This window comes from Paroedura picta, chromosome 12 (genome assembly GCF_049243985.1).
Source record: "Paroedura picta isolate Pp20150507F chromosome 12, Ppicta_v3.0, whole genome shotgun sequence".
NCBI lineage: Eukaryota > Metazoa > Chordata > Lepidosauria > Squamata > Gekkonidae > Paroedura > Paroedura picta.
In genome coordinates, this window is record NC_135380.1 from 25,155,576 (window position 1) to 25,169,783 (window position 14,208).

A 14,208-nucleotide genomic window follows, 5' to 3' on the forward strand; every position below is an offset into this window, starting at 1 on the left:
CTGTCAGGATGACTGAAATAATGAGCCATATGTATTGTCCCACTCTCACTGCATTGTTTTATACTTAACGTAACACCATTTTCTGTTTAACATATCACATCTAATGCATTATGCTTTGTCATTTGATATCTCTAATCCTACTCCTATTACACTACTTATTAGATGTTTCATCCTATTGACTGAATTGACTTACACTGTATAATACACCTTGAGTCTCAGTAAGAAAGCAAAACTATAAATAAATAAAATAAATATATGGGAATGTTTGCAACAAAACTAGAGTATTAAGTTAGACATTTTGTATGTGAGTTTCCTTTGTAACTACCTGGTTCTTTATGGACCAGTCGGCAGAAGCCTATTATAGATAAGGCCCCAAGACACAGAGTGTCATACCTGCTCTAGGTTATACAGGATGCTCACAGCTGATCATGAGTTTGAACCCATGGACCCAATTTCAATAGAATACAGACTCTCAAGAGGCAATTATATCGTTGTCACTCATCTAACAATCGCTTGGCACTTGAAAGCCTTTTTAAAAATACCCCTTCACCTTTTATTACAATGGAAAGGCACCAAACTCCTCTTTCCATCACTGTTTTTCATCTCCTGCCCTCTTTTTAATCACTTCGAGTCATAAGATTGGAGGCATAAGGATGACCCAGCAAGAGCCAATAATGGTGCAATCCTAAACAGAGTTACACCCTTTAAACCAAATGAAGTCAGTGGAGTTAAAAGGGTAAACTGCCCTGTAAAATATGCATCGCAGTGTCCAAATACCAGAATGACTGTGTCACAACTAACATTATATTGAGTGAAACTCTTATACCAATCAAGGTAAGGAACCATGGCTTTGCTGGAGACTTGTTACATCACTACTGTTCTGGGACAATCTTGGATCAGGGGACTCCATTTGTTTTCTTCCTTTAATTCATTCCCTCTGCAATGGCTTCTGCAGACCCCCAGACAATGCTGAAACCACAGGTGGACCTTTCTGCCAACCACTTGCCCTTCCAAAGGAAACAGAGATGGCTCTAGATCAGTGGTTCTCAATCTGGGGGTTGGGACCCCATTGGGGGGTCGAATGACCCTTTCACAGGGGTCGTGGCAGGGCAAGCAGCTTGGCCGGGGGGGGGGACCATCCACACAACAGCCTTGCGGGATAGATCGAGATAGAGCGTTCGTCTGTCTGGAGCAGCGGAAAACAACAAGACAAGAGGCAGAACTGAACTGAGAAACAGTGGGGGGAAAACCCAATTTATATACAATCATGAACAGTGGATCTTCATGCCATTGGTCAGTTTCGGTTTAATTTCCGTGAAAGAACACTTGCATAATTTGATGGTTGGAGGTCACCACAACATGAACTGTATTAAAGGGTTGCGGCATTAGGAAGGTTGAGAACCACTGCTCTAGATCATGCTCTTCCATGCATGATCCTGATATTCATAATTCCTCCCTGGCAACACCACTCTGTGACCAGGAGAATCCCAGGGAACAAAGCACAGACTGTACCATTAAGGGTAAGAAGAATGACTTCTCTAGGAGCAGCATGTCTCAGTACTAGCAGGAGTGCCTTCCCAGCCTGCATCATCATCAAGAGAATCTGCTGGCAAGTTACTTAAATCATCTTCAAAGGAAGTCTTCTCTTTCCTGCAGCACATTTCATGTAGACAGCAAGAGGAAGGCAGGACTATCAGCCTAGTTGTAGCTTAGTCCCAGGATCACTGCCTTGATAGGGCCTTGTTGGCATAAGAGAAGCTAAACACCTAATAACTGTTCACCTCAAGTAGCGCCTCACACAACAGGAGATTATCATTTTTATTCATTTTGTTGTTTTGGATAGAGATAGGAGCTGGCCTCCTGCCCACTGTCTCTGTACTCTGTGTAATGCCTGCGGCAATTCACCATGACCAAACATTTTGGTTACCCTGGGTCAGAACCAGCCTGGCTATTCAAGCATCCAGGGACATCTTTTCCAAAAATCCTCTGTGCAAAAATTGGCATAGTGAAGTCGGCAGTTTCATAGCATTACCTTTAGACAAGGATAAAAAACACAAAGCATGAATCCTGAATCCAATTTTGCAAAACAGATTCCCTCTATCTGGATATTTTGGTCTGCCACGTTATTAACACTAAACTCTTCCTTTTCTATTCTTCAGATAGATGTGGCTGCAAACTCCTCAGTCATGAACAGGCCTAAAGAATAGCATGAATTTGAAGGTCAAGGATAAGGTTACATATATTTTAAAAGCCATTTGAAGTGGTGGGAAGAGAGAAAAGGGAAGATCAACTTAGACATTAGGTAGCATTTTAAGATTCCACGTGCCTAGACTGCACCAAACCAGCATAAAATAAAGGGCCATTGGCATCCTGTACTGCAAACTTTAAGTGTCTAGATTACAGGGCCCTTTAGAATCATAATGTAACTGTTTTTTTAATTTTTAAAATGTAACCCAAATCTCAGAGCACCATACTCCAAACACACACATTCCAGGAATGTGTTCTGCATTTGCTATGTAAGAGGCACTATCAATAAAAAGAAATTTACTCCTGTATCTACAATGACCACCTTACTTAGAGTACTCAAAATACAGAGGGGGAGCTAGAAAAAAATGAACTGCCTCTCCTTATTAATACTTGCACCAATGCAGCCTAGCTTGTTACATAATTTCATTGCTGTACAAAAAAAAATTTCCCCCAAGTGTTCCAACTTAGGTGCTGAGAGATGCAGTTAGCCTGAGCAGCAGTTTCTTCTTTAAGTTTCTAGCCTGATTATTTCTCAACATGATAACTTAAGGTGGTGGTGGGGTGTCAATGAAAGACAGGGACACAGCAGCACCGTAGGCCATCTATTGTTGCTATGATCCAGCATTTCAATGAGCAAAGTGACATGGTGTTTTGTGGCATCACATTCTTCCAAAGACAATGAAATAGAGAGGGGGAGGCACATCTGAGCAGGGGTAAAGAAGCTCATTCACTAAACTGAGCAAGCATTAAAGGGCGTGAAGGAAGGGCGGAGCAAAAGCATCATCTTACCTTCAGCTAGAACCTCATCAACTGTCACCTGATGCCTTCCGATATTGAAAACCCGGCCTATATATCCACTGCCTGGTCCAGTGCTGCTGCTGCTTCCCCCAATGGTACCAGAACCAGCTCCAGATCCCCCCTGCTCTCGCCGAGAGTCAAAGAACTTCTTCATTGCTCCGAAGTGTGTTGCTTATAGTATCAGCTTAGCAAGTTGTGTGTCACTTCAAATATATATATATATATATGTATGTATAGAAGCTATAGATATACACACACTATACAATTCTTCAAGTCTTGAATCAAGCCCCCAAAATAATAATCCCTTTGCAGCAATAGCTTGCTTTTTTCCTTAAAGGTCAAACGCTTCTTCCCGTCCTGGAAGGCAGAGCAGAGCTTGGGAATTATTCACGCCTACAGAAAAAGAGAGAGAGAGAGAGAGAGATAAAACAACAAGCTTCCATAATTTACTTCAACGACGCCCCAATGCCGCCGTCATCGTGTCACAACATCACCTTTGGAAGATAGACACACCACAAGCTCTTCGGTGTGTGTGGGGGAAGAATCTCATCTTACTGCAAAAAAAAAAAAAAAAAAAAGACCCCCCCCCCCCAAAACCACCCAAGCCAACCCCCCGTCCTCCTCACCTTCCCCTCCAAAAATGTCAAATTAGAAAAGCGGGCGGCGGAGAAGCGGGCGGCCGTACCGTGCCGCGTCTCGTTGCTCCTGCTGCCCTGAAGGTCCCTTCGCGCGGAGAGGCAGAGCGGGCTGGCCAAGGGGCTCGTGGAGCATCTGCTGGGCGCGGGCGGGCGGGAGAGAAAAATATCCCCGAAGAGAGCCCGCGAGTCGCCCGCTAGCTGCCCGGCCCGGCCGCCCGCCTACCATCGCGGCTGCAGCGCCGGCCCTGCAACATCGCGGCCAGGGACCATGGCCACTCCGGCGACGAGCTCCCAGGGCCGGGGGGGAGAGCGGGCGAGGAGGGGAGGAGGAGGAGAGCGGGCGGGAGCGAGACCATCCCCTGCCCAGCCGCCGCCGCCGCCGCCGCCCGCCCCATCCAACCAGGAAATGAACTGTCACAGGAAGTCCCAGCTTCCAGGGCGGGCGGGGGGGAGGGAGGAAGAGGGGGAGGTAGGGCCTTCCTCTCCCCTCCGCCGCTTTCCCCGGGCAAGTGGGTGGGGGCCGTCCCCGAAAAGGTGGGCGGGGGGGGTCGTGTATCCCCCGGCCAGCAAAGAATGGGTTTTGTGTCACTTTCTTCTTCTTCTTGCGTTTACCACAGACGCACCGGGCGCAGTGTGTTCTGGGAATCGTAGTCCCGTCCCATGCTCCGCGGTCTCTCCCAGTCCGCGCGCTCGCCCCATCCCAGGACTACAGGGCCCAGGAAGGTTTGGGCGGAGGGAAGGCTGTGAGTCGCGGATTAGGGACAGGCTTTATTTTTGTCTTGTAGAGCGCCTAGATCGCTGAGAGGGAGGGGCTTCTTGAGTTTTTAAAAAAGGCGTAGTTGAGAAAGGGATCTAATATTCCGAACTCTTGCTGCTGCCGTTGTTATGCACATGTCAATTTTAATAAATTTAATTACTTCCTTGGATATTGGTTTAGGAACTTATACTAGCAACGCTTCACGACCTGCTACTGCTCAAGTTGTGCACTTCCTATTGACATCTCGCCTCTCCCCCCCTTCCTGCTTTATTGAATTAAGCAAGTTAATGGCACAGGGGTTAAGAGCGGCGGACTGTAATCTGGGGAGTCCGGTTTGAGTCCCTACCCGTATGTGCTGCCAACTGAGTGACCTTGGTCTAGTCACTATTCTCTTCTTAGGGATGTTTTCGCACAGGGCTCTCCAAGCCCCACCTACCTCAAAGGGTGGCTGTTGTGGGGAGAGAAAAAGGTATTTGTAAGCCCCTTGAGAGTCCCTCTAGTAGTGAAAAACAGGTTATAAAAAGAACAGCTCTTGATGTTGATTCATTTTAAAAACGAGGAATTCCCCCCCCCCTTGATGTAATCCTGGGACTGTAGTTTACACAGGGAGGTCTGAGTTTGCTCTTCATGGGAAAGAGAAAGAGAATGGTAAAACCTGCCTATCTAGATTAAATTAAATAGTCAGTCTGGCTCCAGCACCACCCTCATCTTTCTGACAGTCAAAACATTCCTCACTCCAATACTGAGTAATTTAGACATGGCAGATATGAGCATCCATATAAAAGGAGGTGAAATTATTCAGGTGGAGTTGATATAAATTCCCAAGCCAGGTTGGACAAGTGGGTCCAGGAAGTTCACAGGCCACTATAAAACCATCTTTCCCTCCTTGTTTGAGCATCTGGTGCTCAAAAAACTGCAGTCCTAAACAAAGTTACATCCTTCTAAAACCACTGAAGTCAATGGGGCAAGAAAAGTATAACTAGATTGCATCAAGAGTACATCTGAACACAATTTTGCGACAGGAAAAAAAAAACCTGGCTTGCTAAATTAGATTTCATTGCTCCATGAAATCTTATGAAAAGGTAAAACATATGCTGCTAATAATTTTATATACTTCCCCTTTTAAAACCCACAAATGTTTTAGCTTTACTTTAAATGCTTTTGTTTCAGACCACATATGATGATTCTTCAAGCCTCTATATTGTTGTTGATAGGTGCGAAGTCGTGTCCGACCCATCGCAACCCCATGGACAATGATCCTCCAGGCCTTTCTGTCCTCTACCATTCCCCGGAGTCCATTTAAATTCGTACCGACTGCTTCAATGACTTAATCCAGCCACCTCATTCTCTGTCGTCCCCTTCTTCTTTTGCCCTCAATCGCTCCCAGCATTAGGCTCCTCTCCAGGGTTCCTCAATCGCTCCCAGCATTAGGCTCCTCTCCTCTCCTTCCTTCTCATGAGTTGGCCTAAGTATTTGAGTTTCATCTTCAGGATTTGGCCTTCTAAAAAGCAGTCAGGGCTGATCTCCTCTAAGACTGACCAATTTGTTTACCTTGCAGTCCAAGGGACTTGCAAGAGCCTCTATATACCTCTGTGTAATTAGCTGGTAGTACCATCCTAAGCAGCGTTATGCCCTGCTAAACCCATTGACTTCAATGAACTCCAGAGTGTGGAACTCTATTAGAGTGGTATTTTTACTGCCACCCTAAGAACACTTTCCTAAGAGTAAGCCCTACTGAATAGAGCTGAGTAGGATCCTGAATAGACTTATTAGGATTGCTTTTTCAGTCTACACACAGGCTGCCATCCAGTGCATATTCAGTAAGAAGTCCAATGAAATTCAGTGTAGTGTAGTGGTTAAGAGCAGTGGCCCCTAATCTGGAGAACTAGGTTTAATTCCCAACTCCTACTCCACTTGTAGCCAGATGGATGATGTTGGCCTAGCCACAGGTCTCAGCCCCCCCTACCTCACAGATTATCTATTGTGGGGAGAGTAAGGGAAAGCTATTGTAGGCCACTCTGAGACTCCTTTGGGTACTGAAAAGAAGGGTATAAAAGCCAACCTTACATCTGTAAGGGTGTAACTAAACATGCTAGCCTCATGTTCCCCACAAGGACTTCTGATCATCTGCACCTGCTGTTCCTTGCTCGGAATTAATTTCCCAGATGTGTGGGAACCTAATTTGGACTGCGACTGTAACCTATGGGGAGGCAGGATTTTCACCTTTTACCATTTCCCCAATCTGAGATGGTCATGGGGAAACAGCAATTTGCCCCATCAGGGTAACTTACATTCAACAATGGGCTCCATGTTCATTTCCTAACTTGGTGTAATGGTTAAGAGTGCGGATTTTTAATCTGGCGAGCTGGATTTGATTCCGCATTCCCCCACATGCAACCAGCTAGGTGCCCATGGGCTCGCCATGGCACTTATAGATCTGTTCTGACCAACCAGTAATATTAGGACTCTCTCAGCCCTATGCTTTGAGACTCCTGGTCGAGAAAAGTAGCCTATAAGAACCAACTCTTCTTCTTCTTCAGTAATATCAGGGCTCTCTCAGCCTCACCTACCTCACAGGGTATCTGTTGTGGGGAGAGGTAAGGGAAGGTGATTGTAAGTCGCTTTGAGACTCCTTCTGGTAGAGAAAAATCAGCATATAAAAACCAACTCTTCTTCTTCCCCACTGGGGCAAATAGCAGTTCCCTTGGGTTGTTTCTTAGAGGAAGAATGTCTCCTCACGTGTCACAGTCCCAATTTTAATTAGGACCCCACAAATTTAGACAGCTGCTGAAGTCAGACCCAAGGAGGAGGTGAGGATAATATCATTGAGGCTGTTGTTTGGCTTATGTGATTTACAACTGTGGACAAAGAGGCAGCCAAAACAGAAAATGTAGTAATACATGACTTCAAGTACCATCATTATGCCAGAGTAAATGCAATTGGGGTCAGGACAAAGTGACAATTTTTCTAGATATAATAAATGACTGTGACTTAGAATAGATCTTAGCAGAAGCATTCTCTTCTAAAGCCTACTGACTTTGATGGATTTGGAAGGGTATAACTTTCCTTAGGATCACATATGAAAGCATCGAGAAACCGCCCAGAGCTGCAAAGAAATGAGCGGTATAGAAATCTAAACAAATAAATAAATATAGAAATCAAAATAAATAAAGTGACCTAGAGAGGAGGTGACTCTGGTGGACTTAATCTACAAGGTGCCCATGACCCCAATGCAAGATGTAAAAGTTGTCATGCCAGCTAGGAACAGTGACCCGTATGCTATTAAACTCAACATCAGTAAGTGGAAAGATGCCCAGAAAATCTAATGTGGTCACATTTGATTTTCAAAGAGGAAACTACTCAGAAAACGAGAGGATTAGTTAGAATGAAGTTGAAAGGGACAGTTAAGAGAGCCAAATCTCTCTGGGATGCTTTGAAGTTATTTAAATCCATGACAACTGAAGTTGAGGTAGAAAGTATACCTGTAAAAGGCATGCAGATCTCCCTTTAAAAAATGGAAGCCATGCCAAAGGAGGAGAACGAATAACAGAATATTTGCAGTTGTTTGTCAAACAGATATGTTCACAAAGTTAAGGAATAGATTGTCTGAATTATTTCAGCAATTGTTTTAAAAGTACATCAGAAACAGAAAACTAATTAGGACTATTACATAAGAATATAAAAGACCAATGGCCCATCCAGTACAACACTCGTCATGCAGTGGCCAAAAACCAGGAGCCATCAGGAGGCCAACCAGCAAAGCCAGAACTCCAAAATCCCTCCCACTGCTGCTCCCCCCCCCCCCACGCACCTAGAATACACTGCATCACTACTCCAAACATAGCATTCCATCAATATCTTGTGGCTAATAGCCACTGTTGAACCTCTGCTCCATATGATTTTTGATTCCCCATCTGTAACTGTCTATGCTTGGAGCAGCCACAATTTCCTGCATTTCCACCATTCCACATGTTAATTACTGTTTGAGTGAGAAAGTACTTCCTTTTATCTGTTCCAAGTCTGCTGCTCATTAATTTCATTGAGTGTCCTTGAGTTCTTGTACTGGGAGAAAGGGAGTAAAATACTTCTTTCTCTACCTTCTCTATACTATGCATAATTTTGTAAAGCCCTATCATATCACCCCACAGTTGTCTCTTCTCCAGGCTAAAAAGCCTTAAGGTCTTGAACCTTTCTTCATTTGGAAGATGTTCTGTCTTTGTAATCATTTTACTTGCTCTCTTCCGTTTAGTTGCCCTTTTCCATCTTTGAGGTTCAGGGACCAGAACTGAACACAGTATTCCAAGTAAGGCTACACTATAGATTTATACAGGGGCCTTGTGGTACTGGCTGATCTGTTTTCAATCCCCTTCCTAATAATCCCCAGCATAGCAGTTGCCTTTTTTATTGTAATCAAACAATAAAACAACTGAACAATTTAGTATCATCTGCAAAGTCAGCTATTTCACTCCAAATAATTCATGAACAAGTTATAAAGCACTAGACCTAGAATTGAGCCCTGCAGTATCCCAATACTTACCACTTTCCACAGTGAAAACTGCCCATTTATACTCACTCTGTTTCCTGTTAATTAACCAGTTTTTAATCCACAAGACAATTTGTCCTCTTCTCCCATGACTGCTGAGTTTACTTCGGAGCCTTTGATGAGGAACCTTATCAAAAGCTTTCTGAAAATCAACATCGACTGGGTCACCCTTGCCCACGTTTGTTTACCCACTCAAAGAACTCTGAAAGGTTATTTGAGGTTCAAAGAACAACACAAGTACTTAAGGGAGAAAGTTGAGATGCTGAAGTAATTTTTGTTTTGCATCAGACTTCATGGGGAAAGGTCAAATCCATGTGTGTGCAGTTTTTTCCTCCAGGAAGTCCACCTATAGAACTGTAATGGATTGGATTCTGTCTCCTCCTTAGGCAAAGAAGGAGGCTGAGTTCCCGGCATCATCCCAAAGGAATAATCGGAGACCCATCCAGAAGCTCCTTTGATGTCCCACAAATCTGAAGAGACTGCTCTCTCGTACCACGATACAGGCCTGACTTCCTACTTCGACTCCAAACTCCAATCAGCCCAGAGCCTACTGTTGTCCCTGAGATCAATTCCCAAACTCTTCACCTGATTGGCCAAAGACAGCCAAGCGTCATCTAGTGTTAGCAAATCAAGAACATCATTTTCCCAACCAACATCACATGGATTCAATGTGCCTGGATTGAATGTTCATTTTTTCATCTATATGTACTTCACCCAAGCACTCAGACACAGGCCTAGGACTGTGATAGCCGCTTCTAGAGGCTTGGTTGATGACAAGTACAGCTGGTATCATTGCCACACTGATGACACAGAACTCCAGAGCTCTGCATTATTGCATTAAGTAGCTGAATGTAAATATTAAAGTACACTGGAACACAGCTTTTAGAAATATGTTATTTTAGGTTCCGAACTGACACTTCTTCAGCCTCTCTCCTTGGGACCATTTTGTGTATATCCTGACCAAAAGGACTGGAAGCATCAGAAAGTTGTTCCTGTAGTCCCTATCCTTTTCCATGTGATCTGGCTCATAATATCCAATGCTGCTGACAGATCTAAAAGTACTCACAAAGAAGCATTGCCTCTATCCATTTGTAAATGGAAATCATCCACTACAGCAATCACAATTGTCTCTGCTACAAGTCTAGGCCTAAAGCACAAATGAAATGGGGCATCAGCAGATCTGTTACCCAGGAATACCTGCGTTTTTTTTTTCAGTCATTAGGCGCCTTTCTCCCTTGTGGAACTCAAAGCAGCATAACATATAAATAAAACATTACAAAAACACAATAAAAACTGCAATTATAAAACCCATTAAAAGTCACAGTTTAAAAACTCCAACTAAATCAATCAAAGGAAGTCCTAAATAAAAGTGTCTTCCACTGCCTCCTGAAAACCAACAATGGAAGGTCCAGGTGTACCTCCCTGGGGAGTTCTATAATTGAAGGATTCTCATGTACCCAAATGGAGGGTCAGTCAGGAGGGCATCTTAATGCCTGAGCAAAAGCATATGGGAGGAGATGGTCCTTCAGAGGGCCCTGTCTCAAGCCATAGAGTTTCTCTACCATCACAACCCACATTCTACCATCTTACTCAAAATGGAAGATTCCACAAAGGCATGTAACTGGTAAAGCCTTACAACCATCTTAGATTTCCCTCTAGCAGAAAAGGACTGCTTGTTCTGGAAAGAAGGCTGATATTTTATCCTGGCAAGATATAAGCAAGCAAGACAAGCAGGGATCTAAACTGAAGGTGGTGGGCTTTTGTAGCTTCAAGGATCAGTCAGGATGTCCAAGTCAAATTTCAAACTATTTGTACAAAAATGACAAGTTGATTTCTTTCACAATTGCTCTGTAGATAAACCCAGTATCTAATTTGAGCCTGACTTGAATAATCCAAGAGTTTTGCAAAAACATCACAGCTTTAAGTCAAACTATGAAGGGGATTGGGTTAAAGTATGAAACACCTTGAGACCATGAAAGTTGGGCTGGACAGGATTCAACCAAAGCTACAAAGTGGGGGTGGGGGCTCTGTTTAGTTGTTGTAGGAAAGAGGATGCTGGACTGAATGGTCTGATGCAGCAGGGATTTTCTGATTACAAATAAATCTACGTTATTAGCCATGCATGCCAATGGCACAAGTTAAAAGGGGGGAATCTAGACCATGTTGACACTACTGCTGTAATTATTAAGGCATATAAAAGTTAAACCCAACAAATACTGCTGCCCCCCCCCATAGGCAGCCTTTTTGCAATTGAATATCCAATGTATCCAAGAGGAACATTTGGATTTTGCTGAATATTATCCCTATCTCTTATGATCAGAATATATTTAGAAAGCAATAACACCAGCCATTACAAATACCTTCATCATCAATCAAACTGCAAAAGGCAATGCCACCCTCCTTACATCGGGGAACTGGGAATGGCTCTTCAGCAGCTGCCTCTGTTAAGCTCCCCTGATTCAGCAGCTTGAGCAGAATGAGTCAGCAGAGTAAGCGATGTAAAATTTAAAGGGTTTATTTGCAAGGCACAAGGGAAAGGGATAAGATTAGAGAGAATGAAGAATGAGGTTACAGACTTGCTGATATCTTCAAGGGATTTCTCTTTACTCCTCCATCCCTTCCCCGCTACTTCTATTCCTGTTTATACTGCAGCTCTACTGCCTCCTCTGGTGCCTTCTCCTAAATACCTCTAAATGGAAAAGCACCAAGGTACTCATTTCACTTCAAAATTCTTAATTAGCTTTGCAGAGCAATAAAAATATCTTTGTTTTTAAAAACAAAGTTAGAAAACATCAAATATCTGTCTGAAATTACTGTTTTTTTTAACTTGGCATTTAAAAAGATTAAAAGAAAAATTAAGGCTTTTATGGAATGCCTTCTGCTAGAAGTCTGGTTTCTTGCAAAGGGGGATCCTGAGGAATGAATTATTAAGAGATATTTCTGGATTACACAAAAATCCGCTCTTCAACTTTATCTGTTCCAGTTTGCTGGGATTGATTTTGCTTTTTTAAAAAGTGGAGGAAACCAACAAACAATCAAGTAATCTGTAGTTTGAATTCCAGCTTCTAGTTTGGATAGGCACACCAATCCATCATATGCTCAGACTTGGGAATTAGATCTGGACAAAAAGTCAGATAAAAGAGAATTGAAAAAAAATCATGGCTGATTGCTGGGGAATTTAAAACAAACCGCTTGGTTTTGTGTTGGCTTATTTTTACTTTTAATTTATTGTGGAAATATTCTCCTTGCTTTTTCCAAGCTGTATATCTGATGAGTAGTATATTTGCATTGCTGGCCTTGGCTTTGCATTAAGACAATGTGTGTGTGTGTGTGTGTGTGTGTGTGTGTGTGTTTATCGCCAAGTTTTGCAAAATGGAGGCATTACAATGATTTGACGTTTTCTAGCATTTTTAGTTTTGCCACCCGGAAATTGAATGTGGCATTCCAAAAATTCCATTCTGGAATTTGGAATGTGAATTTTTACTTTATGCCTGTCATACATGGCTCCTAGTCTGTTTCTTGGCACAATTCAAGGAACTGGTTGTCGACCTTTAAAGCCCCATACAGTTGGGACCAGCACTTCTGAGGGCCCACCAACTGCCTTAAAAACCTACCCAAACACTCTGGTCATCTTTGGAGGCCATGCTTCAGGTGCCCTCACCTTATAAGAATTGATGGGTAGCAACCTTGGAAAGGGCCTTCTTTGCCATGGAACCAAACTCTCTTCCCAGGAAGACACGTGTGTCCCCTCTTCTCTTATTATCTTCCACCAGGAGGTGCTTTGTTTCATTTGGCATTATCTTAGTTATTCCTGCTTCCTGTCAACCAAAGAACTCCTAAACACTGTAAAGTGCAACTGTGGCTAGAGGGGTTGAGCACAGGTGAACTGCTATGGATGCTGTAGTCTGAATACACAGACACCTGATGCTCCTTATAGAGGAACTAGATGATCATTTCATGCAAAATTGTTAGGAGTCATACACGCTTGCCCTCCTTCCCGACACTTCTTTCAGCTGTTTGAACAAGGGTAGCCAGAACATTGGATGAAGGGGGATGGGAAGAGTTTGGGCAAAAAAAAACTTTGACAGATTTATGCATGGCAGTAGCACGCTGGGCTGCCATCAGTTTCTGCCACTGGTTTCCTGAGTACTAACAGGAAGAATTCCTCCAGCACACACAGTACACCCCAGAGCTGTGCATGTGCACACACACCTCTGGGGCAGGAAGGTTCCACTGCTCCTCAACATGGGGTATTGGAGGCCCTAAAATGGGCCAGGGCTGGGAAGGGGCCAGGCTGGTGGCAACGTAATGCTTAAGCAGGGATTCGTCCCACTGTCATGCAGGTGCTGGCCCAGCCTCCTGCCACCCCGACGCATAATCAGTGTTTGTTCCAAGAAAACTGAATGAGTGGGAAGTCAACAACTTGTAGCATTCTCATAAAGACCCACATCCTAGCAGGACATGACATCAGCAAACTGGAAACCAAATCATCTCCACTGAAGAGTCACCAGAGAAATTCCCTGCTAGCTTTGCTGAGGACAGCACATTCTCAGAGGAAATGATCAACAGAGCAGAGTGATACCTCATGAAAGCCCAAGAACCACAGAACCATTTCAAAACATTTGAGGGATTATTGACACAGCAGAAATTGAAACTCTGGGAGGCAAAGTGTGCATTGGGGAAATTCTTCCTCTGTTAGTACATGGGAAACCAGTGGCAGGAACCAGTGGCAGCCCAGCATGGCTGCTGCCGTGCATAATAATAAATAAAAATAAAATAACAAGAAATCGAAGTCCATGTTGACAGCTTCTGTCCACTCTTCTTCATTTCAGACACTCCAAAAGATGCTTCTTTATGTTACAAGGATGTTGAAACTTGTTGTATGGCAAACTCCATTGGTTGTTCTGAACATGGTGAAAATAGTGTCGGGAAAAGCAATCACCAAATGCTTCAAGAAGAAAATGTGATTCTATTTCGAATTAGCATGCAACATTCAAAATAAATTATCTCTTTTTTTAACTTGAGAAAGTTATATATTCTTTGTTATTTGAGCTATGTAATATATAATCAATCTATATGGCTATTGTGTGCTGTGTTTCCAGCCATAACTGCAAACATCAGACATGACAGCAAAGGGCACTGTTGACACTTTCAAAGATTACGTCTGCAGACCTTTTGATTACCTGCTATTCAAATTCAAATTCAAAACTCTTCATTGGCATATA

At 43.4% G+C, this 14,208-nt stretch overlaps 1 protein-coding gene across 14 annotated transcripts in view; it reads right to left on the minus strand.

Moving 5' to 3' along the window:
- AAK1 (AP2 associated kinase 1) overlaps window positions 1-4,200 on the minus strand; it is a 94,107-nt gene extending 89,907 nt beyond the window's left edge. For 3 of the 14 annotated variants that reach the window (XM_077306176.1, XM_077306177.1, XM_077306174.1), the window contains exons 1-2: window positions 3,672-4,200; window positions 3,037-3,438 (exon numbers count right to left, since the gene is read on the minus strand). In XM_077306176.1, the coding sequence (XP_077162291.1) occupies window positions 3,037-3,199 (163 nt within the window). In that variant the 5' untranslated portion in view covers window positions 3,200-3,438; window positions 3,672-4,200. The remainder of the gene's footprint in view (window positions 1-3,036; window positions 3,439-3,671) is intronic. The other 11 variants (XM_077306182.1, XM_077306181.1, XM_077306183.1 and 8 more) reach the window with 9 other exon arrangements.
- Window positions 4,201-14,208: the final 10,008 nt, after the last annotated feature.